Source organism: Hemitrygon akajei, chromosome 6 (assembly GCF_048418815.1).
Source record: "Hemitrygon akajei chromosome 6, sHemAka1.3, whole genome shotgun sequence".
In the NCBI taxonomy this organism is placed as follows: Eukaryota; Metazoa; Chordata; class Chondrichthyes; order Myliobatiformes; family Dasyatidae; genus Hemitrygon; species Hemitrygon akajei.
In genome coordinates, this window is record NC_133129.1 from 178361527 (window position 1) to 178384104 (window position 22578).

The following is a 22578-nucleotide window of genomic DNA, read 5'->3' on the forward strand; positions in this document are numbered from 1 at the left end:
TTCATTGCTGACTGGCAACTTGTGCGACGCTACTGGTACCATACTGTGTCGGTCTCTGCCATTCTTTTGGATTCATCAGATGCATGGAGAGGGGGAGCTTGTTACATGGGCAACAGCTTACTCTCCATATCATACTTCCCAGGCTTGCATATCTAGACAGCTAGGATGTAATATACGTGGTCAACTCTGACCGCTGGAGGCCCTCACTCACTCCATAAGACATAGGAGCAGAACTAGGCCATTCAACCATTGGGTCTTCTCTGGTATTTCATTATGGCTGATGCATTTTTCCTCTCAGCCCCATGCTCCTGCTTTTCCCCGTAACCTTTCACACCTTGACCAATCAGGAATCTTTCAACCTGCCACAGCCCTCTTGTGCTTCTCTCTTATCCCTCGTGTTTCTTGATCTCATAATTGGAGATTCAGTGTCGCTTGACCCTGTCACTTTAATCTGCCCCAAATCTTCATTAACCTGGTCCAACACAACTTGCCTTTATCAGGATCTTTATCCCTCTTACATCTATCTTAAGGTTTAGCATTAGGAACATGCTAAGGGTTTGTGGGGGTGGTGGAATTATTGCTTATGGTGGGTTGGGGGTTGGACTGTAGGGAATGAGCGCTCATGTTTGGGGGATATGGGCCAGGGTTCGTGTGGGTGTGGAGGTTATGATTAGGGATAAGGGTAGGGTTGGGATGGAGGTGGGATGGTTATGGATGTTAGAATTAGGTATAGGAATGGGGGATTGAGGTGAGGGCCTGGAGGAGAGAGAGGGAAACTGGCTGGGCCAGGGTTTGTGGGTGTGTGGAGGTTAGGGTTGGGGGAATGGGAGTTGAGAGAATGGAGGAAAGAGGGAGGCCTGGACCTGGCGGGGTTAGGGTTAGCTGCCTGTGGCATTGAATTCCAAATTCACCACCCTCTGGCTAAAGAAATTCCTCCTCAGCTCCATTCTAAATGGACATCCTTCTAGTCTGAGGTTGTGTCCTCTGGTTTCGACTCCCTCACTATAGCAAACGTTCTCTCCACATCCGCTCTATCTTGGGTTTTCAACATTCAATAGGTTTCAATGAGATCCACCTTCATTCTTCTAAATTCCAGCAAATTTAGGCCTGGAGCTATCAAACAAGCATCTCATTCCCGGAAATATTTCTGTGAACCTCTTTTGAACCATTTCCAATGTTAGCGCATCCTTTCTTAGATAAGGGGCCATAAACTGTTCACAATACCCCAAATGAGGCCTTATAAAGCCTCAGGTTGTATTTACATTCTAATATTATTTTTTATATTATGTAGTTTCCCTCATGTCTTTCAGAGAAGGAAATTTGCCACCTTCATTGAATCTGGAAATAAATGCAGCATGGTTGACTCTTAACTACCATTTGAAATGGTTTAGCAAGATAGCTTAAGGGACAACACTGTATAGATAAAAAACATCAATCCTGTTGAATGATAGTGGCCGGAAACATTGACGATTTATTACTCTTCATTGTTCCTCCAGTATTTTGTGTGTGTCACTTTGGATTTCCATAATCTGTAGAATCTCTTGTGTTATGGACAAAACAAGCTGCCTTTGTAGACAATGCCCACTACTTGTGAATGAATGGAACCCTCGAATGGTTGTGATGCACGATGAAATGTTTGGAGGTTGTAACAGGCAACTCATAAATGCAAGTATTTTTAGTAAAAAGAAAAAATATATTTTCTCCACTATAATATTATACTTAAATTCTGACTATATTTTAAGAATTGAAATCTCACCTAGTGAATCGATGAAATCTTTGTTACTCTGGTAAAATTTGACATAAGCGGCCAATTTTCCACTAACAAAAATCGTCAGGAGCTAAAAATAGAGATGTATTGGGTCAAACTCAAAAATACAAAAGGTCAGATATACAATTAAAACACAAAACTGTAAAATGTTATGCCAAATACTCCTAACAGAAACTGACACAACAAGGATTTTGGCAAGCAGCCTAAACACTCTGATATCATTGTGAGAAAAACGTAGTTAATCTGAGATATTTCCAAACTGTTTCCATAAACAGTTTACTTATCCCCATAGTTAAGGATCAAAACACAAAACCATTATTAAAAGCATTAGTTCCCAGAGGATTTTGAATAGTTATAAGTGCTCTTAAACTCCTGTGAAATGTAATTACAATTGAAAAAGAGTAAATGATGGATATACTCAACAAATCAAGACATGAGCCACAGAATGGGAAAGGAGTTAACATTTAAGGTCAATCATTTTTGGTCAGAAGTGACGTCAGCTCAATAATTTCTCTTGTCACAGGTGTGTATTTTGGCATGTTCATCCAAAACATTGTCTTGCAATGTGCCTTACCTTTTTAATTCTGGGTTTACAACAGTTTAATTCTAAAACTCCTGCCTGAAGTTGGTTAAAGTTGGATTAGAATTCCAAAGCATTTCTTGCTGAGAAAAAGTAATTTGTAAAACAATATTTTAGATTAACACTTCAATAGATACAAATAGTTAAATTGAGGAAAGGTTGAGAAACCTAGAGCTTTTCTCTTGAAGTGAAGGAAGATGACTTGATAGAGGTGTACAAGATGACAAAAGGCGTTGATAGAGTGGACAGCCAGATTCTTTTTCCCAGGGCAGAAATGGCTAATATGGGGGGGGGGCATAATTTTAAGGTGATTGGAGGAAAAATGGGGTGGGGGGGGGAGAGGGAGAATGTCAGAGGTAAGATTCTCCCCCGCCCCCCCACACACAGAGGAAAGCACTGCCAGGAGTGGTGGTAGAGGCAGTAAATGAAGGGCTATGTGGGATGGAAGGATAGATCAATGTCTGTAGATCAAAAGACTGGCAGAACATTGTGGGCTGAAAGGCCTGTGTTGTGCTGTAATGTTCTACATAAATAGTTTGAGAATTAAATTGTTAAATCAAAGTGCTTATTCTGTTACTAGCTCTTTCCAGTTTTATTTCAAATAGATTGACCAATCAAGGCAAGATTCATGATGAGAATCTCAGAATTTGGCCTGTAGTTCAATTAAAAATAAACATCAAAACTCTTGTTTATGTTAGATTCACTTCTATGCAACCTTGATGGTCTCTGATTCGAACTTCCTGTACTGCGTTGTCTGAATGGAACTACAACCCAAATTATGGAAAAAAAAATTAATGGACTGTTTTTTTGTAAAAAAAAAAGAAAAACTGCAGAGGCATGTGGGAATTGAATAAATGCCCAGTTAGCATACTCACTTCAGTGCTCCCTGGGTTATAACTAAAAGATCAAAGGAAATTTTGGGATCCGTCCAGTAGTAGCAAATCGATTTGACAGAGCATTGTGCCGATGTTATTAAAGAGATTAGTAGGCTAAAATACAACACTGGCAACTTAACAGAAAATCCATTAATCTTGTACACTGTACCTCTTTGATTGCCACAGCCAAGATTATACCTCTCATTACAAAATGACAGAAGAATGTAATTTAAAACACACGGTCAAGGCTACGGACAGAGACAATTTCCTCCGTGCTCTTAGTAAGCTGCTAACCCTGATATCTTTACTTTGCATTACTACATAGGGGAGGCAGAACAAGACATTGCTTTAAAAGATACATATTATGGTTGGAGAATACCTTTCTTCAGTCTATGCATCAAACCACTGCTCAACTATAAAACTTGATTTTAAGGCATTGTAATGCAACAAACCCATAATTATAACTCACATCATGAATAAGTTCCCCTTCTAGGAATCGAACCGGTTTTAAAGCAAGAAGATGGTCAAAAAGAAATGTGTTTTGATCCTTCAATGCTCTTACAATACATCTGTTGAAAAAAAAATTCAATAAAGCATTACCTCTGTAAAATTTTCAATTTACTTAGAAGATTTTCAACCGCCATTTATATAATTCATAACCAAAACTATATAAAAGACAATTTAGGTTTAAAAAGTCCAAAATAATTCGTTACCTGTGAGCGTCAACCCTAGCCTGGGAAGCATTGTCTTCGGTGTAACTTCCAAGCAATTCCACCATAATTTTGGCAGCTGCATCACTGTTGAAAAGAGTGAGAATTTAAACACATAGTTGATTCTAATGAAGAACCAAGCACTTTTAATAATTCTTTTTTTGTTAGAAAGTATTGGACAATCTTGTGTCTAAAGTTGCATCAATGGAACTCATTTACCACTTAACAGAAAACAAATAAGCAATAAATACAGAGAACATGAGAGGAAGAGTCCTTGAAAGTGAGACCACTGGTTGTGGGAACATTTCAATGACGGGCTTTAAGTGAAGTTCAATGAAATTATTTGTCAGTGCCAGCCTTAGATTATTGCTGACAGCTCTATTATCCATGTTATTACTCATTACTAGTAAATGGGAAAACAAACTACAAATGCAGGAAATATGAAATAAAATGTTGGTGAAACTCAGCAGGTCAGGTGGCATCTGTTAAGAGAAAGAATTAATGTTTCTGGTTGAAGACCACTTGTGTGTTTTTATCACACTTGTGTAAATAATTTGGAAAACACGGATATGGCCTTAAGTACCCATTAACAAGGGGTATTTACAGTCTCATTCAGAAACACCAAGTCACACAAAGGGTTCACTCAGCCCAGGTCCACTGCTGGCTTTCTGCAAAAAAAACCTTCCAATTTCTATTCATAGGAATGCAATTAAAGTAACGATTACTCTTGCTGCCAGGAGTGTTTTGTATCCTCCGATTGTTAACTCTTACACCAGTGATTACTTTTTTCCTCAATCCCAACTCAATTAATTATTCTGATTCCTCTACCCTATCTCTTCTTGACTTCTTTTCTCAGAACAACCCAAACATCTCCTTTCCATCATTATGGCTTAAATCTTTGGAACCATTCTGATAAATCTTTCCTGCATCTTGTCTTGCATTTTCATACCTTTCCTCAAATATGGTAACCAGAAGTAGATGCAGTTGTCCAGATGTGATCTATGTAGTGTCAATTTTCAATATTGCTTAGCTGTCTTTTGGGCATTTTGGCTACATTTATGAAGCACAATGTTTGCTAGTTTAAATTTGATAAAGTTGTGTATTAATAAGTCCTACATTCTGAGTCTCAATTAATCTCAAATTGCTATCACAGCAACTAATTCCCATCATTTGCTTCATATTTATCTAGTCACTAAAAGCGAACAGAGAAGGTTGATAAAATACACAGTTGTGCTATTTATCTTTTTAAATTGGTTTCAATGAATTAGTTGGTACACTTGAAAACTAGATCAAAAGTTTGCTTCAGTGCACAATCACTCTGCTCCTTTTGGAGAGTAACCATGCCTCATAATTCATTGGGCAAGCATCTGTAAGTGTGTAGTAGTTCGCCCTTTAGACACAGATATAAGGCTGCTTTCCTGTATACTTAAAGGCTCATTCTGAGTCACTTCCTATAACATACAGCTAATTCATACTTCATTGTGACATACAAATATTTTAACTTTTTCTTTCAAAGTTAATAGGTTTTTCAGCTGCTTCACAAAGGAAAAAGAAACCTTTTCTGTTGATTAAAAGCTTTTCTTTAAAAAGGACAAATTTGTCTTCTGTCAAAACCACTATGTTGATGCACCAAATTTGTCATAATCTACTAGAGTTGCAGTTTTAGAGTGCCTTTAACAACAGTACATCCAAACACCAATGATTCTAACACTGCAGATCATAACAAGCTATGGAAGTTTAACATGCAATTTTAGAATCACTGGTGTTTGGATCTACTATGTTTTATATTTATTAATTTTGAAGTTGACTGATTGAAAATTACAATTTCAAAAAAAAATTGTGCAAGTTGTTGAGTTGTCTTAGCAAGAATGATGCAGCACAGGAGGATGTCATTCACCCCATACCTGTTCCTTGAAGAATCTCTTGTTCCCATTCTCTGTCTTCCCTTTCCCCTTATTCAAAGTACAAGAAACTACAAATGGAGCAGTTTTTTCAGTGGGTTGCCTATATTATGACCTACTGCAGAATGTGAAACATGTTTGGAAACCTAATGGCTTGCTAATTTTATGCACTTAAGGGACTGATTAGCAGAAAATTGCTCTTGAAAGATCTAGCATGAATTTATGAACGCCATGAACTAGTGCACGTGTAGCACCTCCCCTTCTTGAAGTCAATGACCAGCTCTTTTGTTTTATTATCAAGGGAAAGACTGTTCTCATGACACCATATTCCTAAGCTCTCGTATCTCCTTCTTGTACTTGAACTCATCGTTATTTCACATACAGACCACTACAGTGCTATCATCTGCAAACTTGTAGATGGAATCGGAGCAGAATCTGCCCGCACAGTCATGAGTGTCCAGGCAGTAGAGTTGGGGGCTGAGCATACACCTTGTGGAGGGCCAGAATAATTGTGGCAAAGGTGTTGCTGCATATCCTTACTAATTGCAGTCTGTTAGTCAGAAAGTCAAAGATCTAATTATAGAATGAGGCATTAACTCCTAGGATCTGGAGCTTGATGATGAGTTTACTTGGAATAATAGCATTGAAGGCAAAACTGTAGTTAATAAACAATAGTAGAATGTAGGTGTCTTTACTGTCCAGATGTTCCACAGATGAGTGCTGATGGCATCTGCCATAGATCTGTTTCAGCAGTAGGCAAATTGCACTGAGTTGATTAGCTCTGACAAAAAGTTGCCTGATATTACGTAAATGACAATGTGCTTCATAGCCACAAATCAATCACCAATTGATGATCAGGTTTCAGAGGAAGGTGTAAATTCCCAGGTCTTGGAGTTTTAATAATGAGAGCTAAAGGTGCCTTGGCTTTATGTTACATCCACAAAAATATTCTCTTCAGCATGTCACTGGGAGACTCAGCCTAAGTGCCAGGTATGGGAGCTGAACCCGTAACTTGGTAACCTTGCACATCACGAGGAACTGCGGGAGGAAACTAGAATTGAGGTGGTACAAGTACAGACTCTTCCTTTCCATCATGTATAGCCTCATATGACAACACGGAGGTATGATGTTGTGGCCATTACAGAGACTTGGATGGCTCAGGGGCAAGAAAGGTTACATAGAGTGCCAGGCTTTAGATGTTTCGAAAAGGACAGGGAGGGAGGCAAAAGAGGTGGGGGCGTGGCACTGCTGATCAGAGATAGTGTCATGGCTGCAGTAAATCATGCAGGAAGTCATGAAGGGATTGTCTACTGAATCTCTGTGGGTGGAAGTTAGAAACAGGAAGGGGTCAATAACTCTGCTCGGCATTTTTTTATATAGATCACCCAATAGTAACAGGAACATCGAGGAGCAAATAGGGAGACAGATTCTGGAAAGGTGTAATAATAACAGGATTGTTGTGCAGGGAGATATTAATTTCCCAAATATTGATCGGCATCTCCCTACAGCAAGGGGTTTAGATGGGGTGGAGTTTGTTAGGTGTGTTCAGGAAGGTTTCCTGACACAATATATAGTTAAGCCTACAAGAGGAAAGGCTGTACTTGATATGATATTGGGAAATGAATCTGGTCAGGTGTCAGGTCTCTCAGTGGGAGAGCATGTTGGAGATAGTGATCACAATTCTATCTCCTTTACCAGAACATTGGAGAGGGATAGGTACAGACAAGTTAGGAAAGTGTTTAATTGGAGTAAGGGGAAATATGAAGCTATCAGGCAGGAACTTGGAAGCATAAATTGGGAGCAGATGTTCTCAGGGAAATGTATGGCAGAAATGTGGCAAACGTTCAGGGGATATTTGCGTGGCATTCTGCATAGGTACGTTCCAATGAGACAGGGAAAGGATGGTAGGGTACAGGAACCATGGTGTACAAAGGCTGTCGAAAATCTAGTCAAGAAGAAAAGCTTGCGAAAGATTCAAAAAACTAGATAATGATAGAGATCTAGAAGATTATAAGGCTAGCAGGAAGGAGCTTAAGAATGAAATTAGGAAAGCCAGAAGGGGTCATGAAAAGGCCTTGGTGAGCAGGATTAAAGAAAACCCCAAGGAATTCTACAAGTGTGTGAACAGCAAGAGGATGTGAGAGAATAGGACCAATCAAGTGTGACTGTGGGAAAGTGTGTACACAACTGGAGGAGATAGCAGATGTACTTAATGAATACTTTGCTTCAGTATTCACCACGGAAAAGGATCTTGGGAGGAGATTGCTGAGCCTCTAGCAATGATCTTTGCATCACCAATGGGGACAGGAGAGGTTCCAGAGGTTGTTCCCTTATTCAGGAAAGGGAGTAGAGATAGCCCAGGAAATTATAGATCAGTGAGTCTTACTTCAGTGGTTGGTAAGTTGATGGAGAAGATCCTGAGATGCAGGATTTATGAACATTTGGAGAGGCATAATATGATTAGGAATAGTCAGCATAGCTTTGTCAAAGCAGGTCGTGCCTTACGTGCCTGATTGAATTTTTTGAAGATGTGAGTAAACACACTGATGAACGCAGAGCAGCAGATGTAGTGTATACAGATTTCAGCAGGGCATTTGATAAGATACATGTAAGGCTTATTGAGAAAGTAAGGAGGCATAGGATCCAAGGGGACACTGCTTTGTGGATCCAGAACTAGCTTGCCCACAGAAGGCAAACAGTGGTTGTAGACTGGTCACATTCTGCATGGAGGCCGGTGACCAGTGGTGTGCCACAGGGATCTGTTCTGGGACCCCTACTCTTCATAATTTTTATAAATGATCTGGATGAGGAAGTGGAGGGATGGGTTAGTAAACTTGCTGATGACACAAAGGTGGGGGTGTTGTGGATAGTGGGTGTTGGAATTCAACCCAGATAAGTGTGAGGTGGTTCATTTTGGTAGGTTAATATGTTGGCAGAATATAGTATTAACATTAAGACTCTTGGTAGTGTGGAAGATCAGAGGGATCTTGGGTTCCAAGTTCTTAGGACGCTCAAAGCTTCTGCGTATGTCGACTCTGTGGTTAAGAAGGCATACGGTGCATTGGCCTTCATCAACAATGGGATTGAGTTTAAGAGCCGAGAGGTAATGTTACAGCTATATCGGACCCTGGTTAGATCCCACTTGGGAGTACTGTGCTCAGTTCTGGTCACCTCATTACAGGAAGGATGTGGAAACTATAGAAAGGGTGCAGAGAAGATATACAAGGATGATGCATGGATTGGGGAGCATGCCTTATGAGAATAGGTTGAGTGAACTCAGCCTTTTCTCCTTGGAGCGGCGAAGATGATGAGAGGCACTGATCGTGTGGATAGTCAGAGGCTTTTTCCCGGGGCTGAAATGGCTAACATGAGAAGGCACAGTTTTAAGGTGCTTGGAAGTAGATACAGAGATGTCAGGGGCAAGTTTTTTTAATGCAAAGAGTAGTGCATGCGTGGAATGGACTGCAGGGGACGGTGGTGGAGGCGGATACAATATGTACTTCTAAGAGACTCCTGGAGCATGGAGCTTAGAAAAACAGAGGACCATGGGTAACCCTAGGTAATTTCTAAAGTAACTACATGTTTGGCACAGCATGTAGGCCAAAGGGCCTATATTGTGCTGTAGGTTTTCTATGTTTCTATCAAATCAGGGCAATAGAAGCATTAAAAAAAGCTTTTCAAAGAAGATAAGTTTAAATCTTTAAAATAAAACAGCTCAAAAATGTGCTTCACATTTGAGTTGTAAACAAACATGCCTACTAAGGTCAGGCACAAAGTTCCTATATGATCTGCAGTAAGATATTCTGGCGCATGTTCAAACAAAGCAATGCAACTTGGGCATGAGATGACAGTGATAAGTAGCTCAAGTCTGTTCCTATTTCAAGCCTTTGATGTACAACTGTCTTATAACACCACATGCTGTGCTACACAGTACATAATGAAATATAGAATCAAAAATTAAAATACTAAATAAACATTACTTCCAGAATTTCCACCTAGAGTATATAGAGATTAATTGCCACTGGGTCATTAAGTTCAACAGTTAGAGATTGTTATGATTTAGGTTTATTTTGAGCATGCAGATGTTGTGAACTTATTGAAAGCAAGACTTTCAGCTATTATCAGCTTCTCTATCCCCTCAAACATTGACTAAGGATACAAATTTCCAAGTAGCTACAATTTATCTTTTGTGAACTACCATATTTTATCTCCTGATGAAAACAATTAAGGCATTTTCTTTTTTAATATACAGCTTTGTCTTTCCTGATGAAGGGTCTCAGCCTGCAACGTCCACTGTTTATTCCTTTCCATAGATGCAGCCTGACCTGCTGAGTTCCTCCAACAGTCTGTATGTGTCACTCTGGACTTGCAGCATTTGCAGAATCATGTGGTTGTCTTCTAGCTTTCCCTGCCTAACCTCTAGGCAACATGCTGGAAATTGGGTGGGTACTGTTTATTCTCAGGCCTGCCAATCAGCCTCCACAGCTCCATAAAGCTCCCATTAGTGGGCAAAGTACTATGTGAGGAAGATGCTACCTTGCGTCAAATTCTTTTTGCCTCATGATAAACCTCCTCTTGCAGTAACTGTCCACTCATTAGACTTTATACAGATTGATTCTACATACACGAAGTGACACTCGGTGATGTATATTTAGTTGTGGTGGGGTGGATTAATGGGTTGATTAGCTTGAAGGCTTGGGGAAGTAACTGTTTTTGAGTTTAGTGGTCCTGACGTGGTTGCTGCAAAGCCTCTGCCCTGATGGGAGTGGGACAAACAGTCCATAGGAAGGATATTCTTAATCAAGACCCTAGATTTGGACACAATACTCCAGATGCAGTCTTACCAAAGCTCCAGTTAATTGGAACAAGTAGTGTTTCTAATATTCTACTGAAATCCTGTGAATTTGAACGCATCTTCTATTCTGAAATTTCTAAGACTGTGCTCTATCAGCTATGCTGGAATGAAGGATACACACGTTGGCTCAGAACTAAGAACCATGGAACCAATCAGGGAGTACAAGAGCATTTGGAAAGATGAAATCTGTACTATAGGTAATGGCTGGAGTTATAATATGTTATAGAGGGGCTTCATAACCCAGTAAGTTTGAAATAAAGGAAGGTAAATAACTGCCCTTGTTTGTAGTCCTGATTACTCCTACCTAACAAGCATTTGTAAAACTCAACATTTTCAAGTTACCCTAAACCTCAGCTTTTGAAGAGAGAAATTTAGATTTTCAGGAGCTTTTGCTACTTGGCTTCATCCTTGAATGACCTGGATATAAGCAAGGATGAAATTCAGAAATACAGAAGACAGCAGCAGTGTTTTATCGTGACCCAAGAGAAACTTTGGCAGTTATGACATCCAGACACAAAGCAAACGGTGCAAAGAGGGGTAACTTGAGTGTTTTAATTGTTTCCTGTCAAAGGCTCAGCGCACAATCTGTCACCGTATTAATAGCCTTTACATTTACTGGAGTTATGTTATAGACACACTGAGCAGAACCCTTCAAACAGTAGAATGCAAGCCCAGTCAATCAAAATATAGCAGTTAATGCCCAAGTATTCCTTTGTTGCTAATTTGTTTAATTGTTCAGCAGAAAATGCAGGAGGACCAAGAGCAGGACATCCAGTCCCCAGTGACTACTCAGTCATTCATTTCCATAAAGCCTCTGTATTATAACTCTATTTAACTTCAAATACCTCAAAAGTTAAGTGCACATTAATGTTTATTTATTTTATTTAGAGATACAGCGTGAAACAGGCCCTTCTGGCCCTGCAACCTATTTAACTCCAGCCTAATCACAGGACAATTTACAATTACCAGTTAATTGGTACTTCCTTGATCTGTGGGAGGAAACCCATAGTCACAGGAACAAACTCCTTACTCAACACGTACAAAAGCTGGATGAACTCAGCAGGTCGGGCAGCATCCGTTGAAATGAGCAGTTAACGTTTCGGGCCGAGACCCTTTGTCAAGACTGACGAAGGGTCTCGGCCCGAAACATTGACTGCTCATTTCAATGAAAAGCTGCCCGACCTGCTGAGTTCATCCAGCTTTTGTACGTGTTGATTTCACCACAGCATCTGCAGTGTACTTTGTGGTTAAGACTCCTTACTGAAGCCCCGAGCTGTACTGGAGTCACTCTAACTACTATGCTACTGTGGCACACCCACTAAATTCAAAACTGGACATTACCTTTTCTTACAGTCAACCAAAGCTTCATAGAGCAATCGCAATACATGGTGTTTCTTGTCCACAGTGAGGTTCCAGTCTGATATCCATTTCCGAACCTTGTTGGAAAACAAAAGTTACTCACTAACTTTTTGATATTATTCATCATAAAAGACTACAGGACATTAACTGTAGATAAACGCAAACAGGAAATTGTTAACACTAAGTTGATCAGGCAACATCTGCTTCAAGAAAATGTTTCTGATCAAAAGTGGTTTGTCTGAACTTTCAGCAGTCATTAACCCTAAAGTGCTAACCCTTTAAAAAAAACATGCTGACTGATTTGTTTAATACTTCCTGACTCAGAATCGGGAATACTTTGGTCTTGTTAGTGCATTGAAAACTGGTAAATAAATCATACCAAGATTGCCAATCTAGCCAGGAAAATAGAGATTAGAAAATGATTTTGGAAAACAAACAACTGACTTGGAGAAAATGGAGAATGGTGGAAAAATCTGGCATGATTTAAATAACAAAGGCATAAAAATTGACACTATGAAATGAAAATAGTGAGGTTATTTGTTTTAACATTAGTAAAGCTCTATTGCTGGTGAAACATTGGTAACGGGAGAGAGAGTGTGTGTACATATGTACATGTACCTATCATCCTTGAAAAATGAAACTAGTCCCTATTGACAGTTAAATGAAGTTTTGATTAAGCTTTTCAAATTATTAAGTGAAACGGTAGTGTAGCTGCTGGACGGAGAGTCCGGGCCAGATACTCAACTTTAGAGACAATTCTTTCCACAGTTAAGAAACTAACAGTATTCTGCAAAATGGAATTTATGGTGGATCAATGAAAGATTGACAGAATTGTTTCAACTGAAGTTACTTAGGATTAAGCCATGATCTTATTGAACAGAACAGGATGAGGAGCTCAGTAGCCTACTCCTGTTTCTAAATCCCTGCCTGCCTTAGGTTGGCAGGGATTTATAAATGATTTGCTGCTCCACTGAGAAATCTCTTCAAGGTTCGTCTACCCTGAAGAACTTTAAATCTTGTCGTGTGTGTTGCTGCCTTAGACTGACAAGGGATACCACCAAACAGAATGTTCTGCTATTACAGGACTGTGGCATTATTGGAAGTTCCTCGCCAACATCATTACCACTTGCTCCAGAATTAAAACAGCCAATGACCATAATGAACTAAAGCATGTGAAGTGAGTGACTCACCTGATCGAGATCAGTAGGAATGTATTGAATAGCATTACAGGATGCAGCTACCTTGATGAGACTGCAATATACAATGTATCTGGCAGGAGCGTTCTCCTCCATTCCATGGAAAAGATTACGCAACCTAAGTGAAAAGGATAGCCACATTCACACTATATACGAATGTTAGAAAGATTGTTCTCAGATTGAACAACTGCAATCATAAAAAAACAGCACAGGCATTCACCTCATGTTGACCTTTTGATCCTTTTCAGTGCTGTAATGAACCTCTGAGTCTATGACGCATCACCCCACGTGATCATTTAAATCTATGACACCTGGTTATTAATCCACTTAATTAACTTTTCCAGACTCTCCTTGTAACTGAGGATCCTCTTCCCTGACTGAAAAGGGTAAAATTTTCTAGATCTGAGGACCATATCCAAATTTATAAAGTTTAAATAAGGTTGTGCCGCATTTATATTTTATGACTTTATGTATAAATCTACCAATTTTTGCATTAAACGTTCTTTTAAAAACAAAGTTTATCTTTTTGACACTGGTGAAGAAATCACATTCCCCATGTCCTCTTAATACTAAGCATTCCTGTGCCCTGTGGCATATAATTAATGAATGATTGTGTCTAGTGTGTCTGCCTCATCTTTCACTGCTTTGGTCGTATGACATTGCTGATGGATGGTGAAATGTCTGACCAGGGCCACTGGAAAAGCTGTTCAAATTTTACTATTAATGCCTGCACTAGAACATCAGCAAGATTTTAGACAACAAGGCACAAAAAGCTAAAAGGAACAACGATTGTAAGCAAATTTCAAATGAAAGGTCACTGTACTAATGGAAGAGCTTAAGTGGTGTCACTACTGAAAGTTAAAGAAAGGTTCAGGCCAAACTGGCCTAAATTTCTAACAGTGGCAGCAATTACCAATTTGTCTGCCTGATATTTGCAGACAATATTCCAATACATTTAAGGCTGAGGTTACCCCACTTGGGCAGCTTTGAAAAGAGGAGAAAGAAGATGTTGTCCTATACAGTGCTGGGGCTCCTTTGTTCATACCATTATTGTGATTCTAAAGGAAAAAGAATCCTGTGGGAAAATGCAAGTGGATTAGAAGAAACATTCTTTATTCAATCCTCTTCTAAAAGCCTACTCTGTGACATTTTTATTATTTTTTCTGCCTGCCTAAATATTAATGCAGGCTGTAACTGTCTCTACTGTCTTAATTATATGATGCTAAAACAAAGACATGACAAAACAATAGGGCTCAGCAGGGGTGCTGGTATAATGTGATGGGCAACAGTTACTAGGGCACTCAATGCCTCCAGTGACTCCAGAAGACCATTAAACACAGAAGCAGAATTAGGCCATTCAACCCATATAACCAATTCCATCATGGCTGATTTATTTCCCAGTCAATTCCATTCTTTGCATGCTCCCTGTAATCTTTGATGCCTTATGAATCAAGAACCTTTCAATCTCCACTTTAAATATACCCAATGACTTGGCCTCCACAGAAATCCGTAGCAATGAATTCCATAGATCCACCACCCTCTGACTAAAGCAATTCCTCACCTTTGTTCTAAAGGGACGTCCTATTCTGAGACTGTGCTCTCTAATTCTAGTCTTGCCCAGTATAGGAAAAACCTCTCCATGTCCACTCCATCAAGGGCTTTCAATATTTGACAGGTTTCAATAAGATTCTTCTAAACTCCAGGGACTCAAAGAAGCTACTGTCTGAAAATGCAATTACCAATTGTGAAGAGAATAAACAGTGACCTTGCACGTATATAGTGTCTTTCACAACTGACAATGCTTCACAACCACAGCATTTTTGCAACAAGGGTAATGCCGTAGCCAATTGATACACAGCAAGCTCTCAATATAAAACAATGCACATGACATCCAGTAAGGCAGTACATTACTCTTTATGTTTTAATCCGGTTATGCTCAGTGATCATAGTAAACTCACAGCTGCAATCGGAGTGAAGGCCTCTCACCCTCACGAGCTTTCAGCAGTTTCTCACACAAGCTTTCAGTCAGAGCTTCCTGCTTCTCAGTCTCCAGAATTAACAGCAGAGACACAATGCTGTTCATCACACTCTCCACATCTGAATAAAACAAGTAGAGAAAAGCATTTAAAGGATATTAGCCAAGTGTAGCCATTCTTGAAACCTTACACACCTTAGCTTATCCCTGAAAGATTCTGCAATTTTTTTAAAAAAAGACTGCTTGGAATCAAAGCCTCAGACAAACAGGTAAAACAGCAATGTCTTCAAAACCAAATAGAAATTGTATGGAGAAACACACCTTTATCATCTTCTTTAAGACAAATATCACAGACTTCAATGATATGCGCTAAGTCAACATGCAGTCCACCTTCTGAGTTTTCTTCTGAAATTTCAGCCCCTTTTGACTTCAGGTAGGATCGAAGCTCAGAGGCCTGGGAAATAAAAAAATAGTAAAGCTTAAACAAATTGTTTATGACAAAATAAACCTCCAACCTCATTATGGACTCGGCAATGGTCCCGGCAGATTGGAAAAATGCTAATGTAACTCCTTTATTTAAAAAGGGCAATAGACAGAAGGCTGGGAATTATAGGCCAGTTAGCCTAACATCTGTGGTTGGCAAAATGTTGGAATCGATAATTAAGGAAACAGTAACAGGGCATTTGGATAAACATAGCTTAATAGGACAAAGTCAGCATGGCTTTACAAAAGGGAAGTCATGTTTGACAAATTTGTTGGAGATCTTTGAGGACATAACATATAGGGTAGATAAAGGGGAACCAGTGGATGTGGTGTATTTGGACTTCCAAAAGGCATTTGACAAGTTGCCACACCAAAGATTATTACTTAAAGTAAAAAATCATGGGATTGGGGATAATATTCTGGCATGGGTGGAGGACTGGCTTTCTAACAGAAGACAGAGAGTTGGGATAAATGGTTTATTCTCAGACTGGCAGTTGGTGACTAGTGGTGTTCCGCAGGGGTCGGTGTTGGGACCCCAACTCTTTACAATCTATATTAATGATTTGGAGAAAGGGACTAAGTGCAACGTATTGAAGTTTGCTGATGACACAAAGATGGGAGGGAGTGTAATGAGTGCGGAGGACATTGAAACCCTGCAGGGGGACATAGATAGGCTGAGTGATTGGGCAGACATTTGGCAGATGAAATATAATACTGACAAGTGTGAGGTCTTGCACTTTGGCCGGAAAAATAATAGAGCAAGTTATTATCTAAATGGAGAGAAACTGGAAAGTGCTTCTGTGCAAAGGGATCTGGGGGTCCTGGTGCAGGAAACACAAAAAGTTAGTATGCAAGTGCAGCAGGTGGTCAAGAAGGCCAATGGAATGCTGGCTTTTATTGCTAGGGGGATGGAGTATAAGAACAGGGAGGTCTTACTGCAGTTGTACTGGGTATTGGTGAGACCACACCTGGAGTACTGCGTGTAGTTCTGGTGTCCATATTTAAGAAAGGACATACTGGCTCTCGAGGCAGTGCAGAGAAGGTTCACTAGGTTAATTCCGGGGATGGGTGGGTTGATGTATGATGAGAGGTTGAGTAGATTGGGACTCTACTCATTGGAGTTCCGAAGAATGAGAGGCAATCTTATTGAAACATATAAGATTGTGAAGGAGCTTGATCGGGTGGATGCGGGGAGAATGTTCCCAATGATGGGTGAAACTAGGACTAGGGGGCATAATCTTAAAATAAGGGGATGCCGTTCCAGGACTGAGATGCGGAGAAATTTCTTCACTCAGAGGGTAGTGGGGCTGTGGAATTTGCTGCCCCAGAGAGCTGTGGAAGCTACTACACTCAATAAATTCAAAACGGAGATAGACATTTTCCTGGATAAAAATGGCATTAGGGGATACGGTGAGTGAGCAGGTAAGTGGACATGAGGCTAGGTTTAGATCAGCCATGTGATCTCCTAGACCAGTTTTCGATAGCCTGGATGGGTCGGAGAGGAATTTTCCAGATTTTTCCCCCGGGTTTTTTCCCCCCGGGTGATCACATGGGTTTGGGCGGGATGAATAATAAAATAAAATGGGCGGCATGGTGCCCTGTTGGTTGGCACTGTTGCCTTGTGGGATTCCGTGAAAACTAGAGTTAAGATTGGCCTACTCCTCCTATCTCTTATGTTCTTATGTATGGTTCACACCTTGGACAAGCAATCTTGACAACAAAGATTTTTTCCACAAATAGTGTGATCTTTCATTTAATACAATCGTCACACTGGCTCAATTTTCACAAAAACTTCTAATGGACTTTTGCAATGTCAGAGATTTATAATCAGTTTCTGATTCAAGGACAAAGTAATTAGATGATGAAAGGTATTCAATCAGAAATATTAAACTGTTTCTCCATAGACACTGCCTAATCATCTGCATATTTCTAGCATAGGCTGATAATTTACTTAGAATTTGCTGACAGCAGGATAACCTCACAACATACACATTTTTGTGATCCAATCTCTTTGTAACTGTAACTCTATATTCTATTTTCTGTTATTGCTTTTCCTTTTGTACCATGGTAGCTTACTGGTTAGTGCAATACCAGCAACCTGGGTTCAATTCTTGTCGCTGCCTGTAAAGAGTTTGCATGTCCTCCCTATGACAGGTGGGATTCCTGCCATATTCCAAATACGTACGGGTTAGTAAGTAATTGGTCTCTGGGGTGCAATTGGGTGGCATGGTTCATTGGATTGTAAGTGCCTGATTGTACCTTTAAATAAATACATATTCTCAATGTTCTTATACTGTACTACAGCTCAGAAACAGGCATTTCAGATCATCTAGTCCATGCCAAACTATTACTCTGCCTAGCCTCATCTTCCTAAACATAGACGATACCCCTCCCCATCCATGTACCCATCCAAATTTCTCTAAAATGTTAAAATTAAATCCACATCCACAACTTCTGCTGGCAACTCATTCCATACACTCACAACCTTCGGAGTGAAGACATTCCCCTCATGTTCCCCTTAAGCATTTCACCCTTAATCCATGACACCTAGTTCTCATCTCACCTAATCTCAGTAGAAAAAGCCTGCTGACATTTATCCTATCTATACCAGTCATGATGTTGTATACGTCTATCAAATTTCCCTCATTCTTCTACACTATGGGGAATAAAGTGCTAACCTATCAGGGTCCTCAAGTCCCGGCAACACCCTAGTACATTATTGACATCTTTCCTGTAGGTAAATGAACAAAGTTGTACACAGTACTCCAGTTTAGGCTTCACCAATGTCTTAAACAACTTGAACACGACATCCCATCCTCTGTACTCAATACATTCATTTTTGAAGGTTAATGTGTCAAAAGTTCTCTTTATGACTCTATCTACCTGTGACGCCACTTTCAATGAATTATTCAAAGATTCAAAGTACAGTTCAGCAAAAACATCAAACACCCAATGTATAAAATAAAAGAACAAATCATGCGAACAGCAGAAAAATCGAGTGAAAAACACAGAATATAAAACATCAAACCACAGAGTCATTGAAAGTCTAGGAATATTCAGTTCAATTTAGCACTGCGCAGCTCGTTGACTGAAGGCCATAGAACCAGTTCGCCCTGATCAAAACTGCAGAAAATAACGATTAAAAAAAAACCCGGAGTAACCAGAAACGCATCGAAACATGTCCAATCCTCAAACCACGTCGATTCCATCTTGCCCAAGACCAAACACTCTGGCAGCAGCGAGCAACAGAGACGAGTCAAATGCAGGCAGACGGTGCTTAACATCTGCTTGCTTTCCATTCTCCTCCCTGTTTATTTCAATTTTGCTCAACAACAAGATTATGGAAAATTATATGTACTTGCAGATCACTCTGTTCTACTGCACTCACTCATCAGTGACTCTCTACCATTCACTATGACAGTCCTACCTTGGTTTGTCCTCCCAAAATGCAACACTTTACACTTGTTTGCATTATATTACATTCCACAAATTTCAGTCCATTTTTCCAACTGGTCCAGACCTCGCTACAAGGTTCCATAACCTTCCTCATTGCTCATTACACCTCCACTCTGTGTCATCCACAAATTTGCTGATATACATGACAAACAACAACACACTCAGGACAGTTCCCTACAACATATTCCTAGTCACAGGCCTCTAGTCATCTACTACCACTCTCTGGCTTCTCCAGTGAAGCCAATGTCTAATCCTACTTACTACCTCATGCAGAATGCCAAACAACTGAACCTTCTTGACCAACCTCCCATATGGAACCTTGTCAAAGACTTTTTTTTAAATCCACATAGACAACATCCACTGTCTTTCCTTCATCAATTTTCCTGGTAACATTCTTGAAAAACTCTAAGATTGGTCAGACATAACCTACCAGGTACAAAGCCATATTAACTATCCTTAATCAGTCCCTGTCTATCCAAATCTTACATATCTAGCACCTTAAAACACCTTCCAAAAACTTACCCACTACTGAAGTCAGGCTCACCAGCCTATAATTTCCTGGCTAATTCTAAACAATGCCTTCTCTAAACAATGGAAAAACATTAACTATCCTGCAATCCTCCGCACCTCACCTGCTGCTAAGGACATTTTAAGCATCTCTGCCTAGGGCCCCTACAATTCCTGCATTATCCTCCCTTAAGGTTCAAGAGAACACCTTGTCAGGCCTGAAAGAGAATGAAAGGAAAGAAAACTGGAATAATCTATTTTGATTTTATAAAAAGACCTATAGATTGCAATAAAAGATTAAAAAGCTGTGATGAGGCTATAGTAGGATCAAAAGCCCAGTTGGATTCTTTTAAATGACTTCAAGCCACTATTGCTGTTAAATGAGTTATATAGTTCTTCTTGTTCTATTTAAGCATAAGGTAGGCTGTATTACTGAAAGTGTCAGAATATCGCTAAGAGACCCTCAGAGATGTTGATATAATATATAACATCCTCCCACGCCTCACTGGCATATCAGGCGGTAACTTTGCCATTTCTCTAGCATGTGTCTGTTTTATGAGGCTGAGTTGCTAGCTCGACGCTCAACCCAGTACGACTGGAAAACATGCAAGGAGCAAGCTGGATTTGAACCTGGGGCTACTCATTCTGAAGTCTGATGCAGATGCCACTACACCACCAGGTGGCTGATCAAAAGTGTTTGGCCTTTCCTGAAAGAAAGTCATGCATTGCTAGTTTATTATTTCTAGGTGTTTTGAGCATCTATTACTTAGTACAATTTGAAAATGAAAACTTAATTTCATTTAAAAATGCCCTCTTTTGCCTTCTGTTGAAGTATCAGAGGTTTCTGTGATGCAGTACTTCAGCAATATTCTTCATGAGGGCTCATCATCAGTGACTTCAAAAGAGAATCAGGTACACACTGGTAGGCAGTGACAATTGGTCAATTCAGCACAATGTGACCCAAAGGTTCTGAGATGATGAGAATGTGTTCCCTTCAGATGGAAAATTTAAATCCAGGGCAGTGAATCTCAGGATACAGTGATCAGCCAGTCAAGACCAAGATTAGAAGAAACTTCTTAACTCAAATGGATGCAAACCTTTGACATGGTCTGCCAATGTGTAAAGATGAGAAATATTGTAAAAATTGGAAAAAAAGACCATTTTGGCTACAGACAGAATATAGTGAAAGAAGCTAAATTGAATGGTAACAACTTGCTGAGGATTCACAGTTGCTGATTTAGAATTTATTTAAATCTTACATCCAACCCACAATGTGAGGGAGTAAAAATCTTTTACATTGGCAATGGCAATGACATTAGCAATAAATTTACATCACTCCATTATTTACCCCAGCAAAGGCAAAGCGATATCTTAATGATCTCAGAACACTACAGTCGGCCCTCCTTATCCGCGGGGGATTGGTCCCGGGTCCCCTTGCTGATACCAAAAAACGCGGATGCTCAAGTCCCTTATTCTCAATGTGGTGGATCTTAGGACCCAGCGGAACCCCAGACCTTATTTAATCTGTCTCAGTGCGGTGGTTTTTAGGACCCGGCGGCCAAGCTCTGAATCCGCAGTGTTTCGGTTCACGAAAATAATCACGATCACGATTAAAAATAAAGTGGAAATAATAAAGCGATCAGGAAGAGGTGAAACACCATCGGTCATTGGAAAAGCGTTGGCTACAGTCGGTCAACGATCAGAACTATTTTAATGGATAATGTGAAAGGCCCTGCCCCGATGAAAGCTACAATTATTACTAAGCAACGCAGTGGTTTGATTATTGAAATACATATGTTTCTTAAGTGTTTTATATCCATATAAAGGTAAAATATACACTATATACTAAGACAAACATTTGACTAACTGATGCTAGATAATACCGGATGTACCTGTTCTGACTTCAAATCTGTTTTAAAGACGGACTCAGGAACGGAACTCCTTCATAACCTGGGGACTGCCTGTACTTTTAAATCATCTCTAGATTATTTATACCTAACACAATATAAATGCTATGTAAATAGTTGGTCTACTGTATTGTTTAGGGAATAATTACAAGAATAAAATAGTCTGTACATGCTCAAACAACGAGTGCTGCAGAGATAACTTCCGGGTTTTCCCGATCCGCGGTTGGTTGAATCCGCACATGCGGAACCCGTGGATAAGGAGGACTGACCGTATTTTGATCAGCACTGCACTCACTTTCATTCAGATTATCATGTCAACACTGTCACTTTCAATCGTTTCACAATTACAGTTATTTGATTGGCTGAATATACTGTCAACTGGAATCTAGAAAGTGAAAATTACTCTTTACAATTGACAACTGCTTTGTAACTGATTTACACTGACAGTAAGTGTAGGACTAGGTGCCACAACTGATACACACATGAAACAAAACACTCTTCTCTGGATAAAAAAGAACAGCACCCTTGATGGTTCTGTCTAAAGGGTGTTATCTGGGAGTGGTTTTGCAAAGGCTTTTTACTTATTTCTGTTGAGTTTGAGTATGTATGGCTCCTGCATTAAAATAGCAAGTTTAAATGCAGAATTATAAGATTCATTCTTAGTATTGTCTTTCTTAATGAAATGTTTGCCTTCTTCACACACTCATAAAATACTGGAGAACCTCAGAAGGTCAGACTATGGAGGGAAATGAACAGGCGACGGTTTGGGTCGAGACCCTTCTTCATGAGTGGAAAGGAGGGGGGCAGAAGCCAGAATAAAAAAGTTGAGGATGAGTGAGGAGGAGGAGGACAAGCTGGCAGGGAATAGATGCATGCAGGCCAGGAGGAAGGTAGGTGGGTGGGTGGGGCGTGGGGTTTGTTTCACCTTGAGCAACACAATATTTTTTGAGCTTTGTTCAAATCTGTAGAATCTTGTATTTCTCCTTCACACACTTTGGCTCCTACA

The 22578-nt window shown here is 39.9% G+C and overlaps 2 protein-coding genes across 2 annotated transcripts in view; one reads left to right on the plus strand and one right to left on the minus strand.

Moving 5' to 3' along the window:
• The window catches only part of ccdc73 (coiled-coil domain containing 73), a 197208-nt gene that overhangs the window by 154159 nt on the left and 20471 nt on the right, over positions 1-22578 (plus strand). The gene's annotated exons all lie outside the window — the stretch shown is intronic.
• Positions 1-22578, minus strand: part of eif3m (eukaryotic translation initiation factor 3, subunit M) — a 41886-nt gene that overhangs the window by 14238 nt on the left and 5070 nt on the right. The window contains exons 2-8 of the mRNA XM_073049831.1: positions 15541-15673; positions 15203-15341; positions 13239-13362; positions 12031-12125; positions 3937-4020; positions 3693-3792; positions 1757-1838 (exon numbers count right to left, since the gene is read on the minus strand). Coding sequence (XP_072905932.1) covers positions 1757-1838; positions 3693-3792; positions 3937-4020; positions 12031-12125; positions 13239-13362; positions 15203-15341; positions 15541-15673 — 757 coding nt within the window. The remainder of the gene's footprint in view (positions 1-1756; positions 1839-3692; positions 3793-3936; positions 4021-12030; positions 12126-13238; positions 13363-15202; positions 15342-15540; positions 15674-22578) is intronic.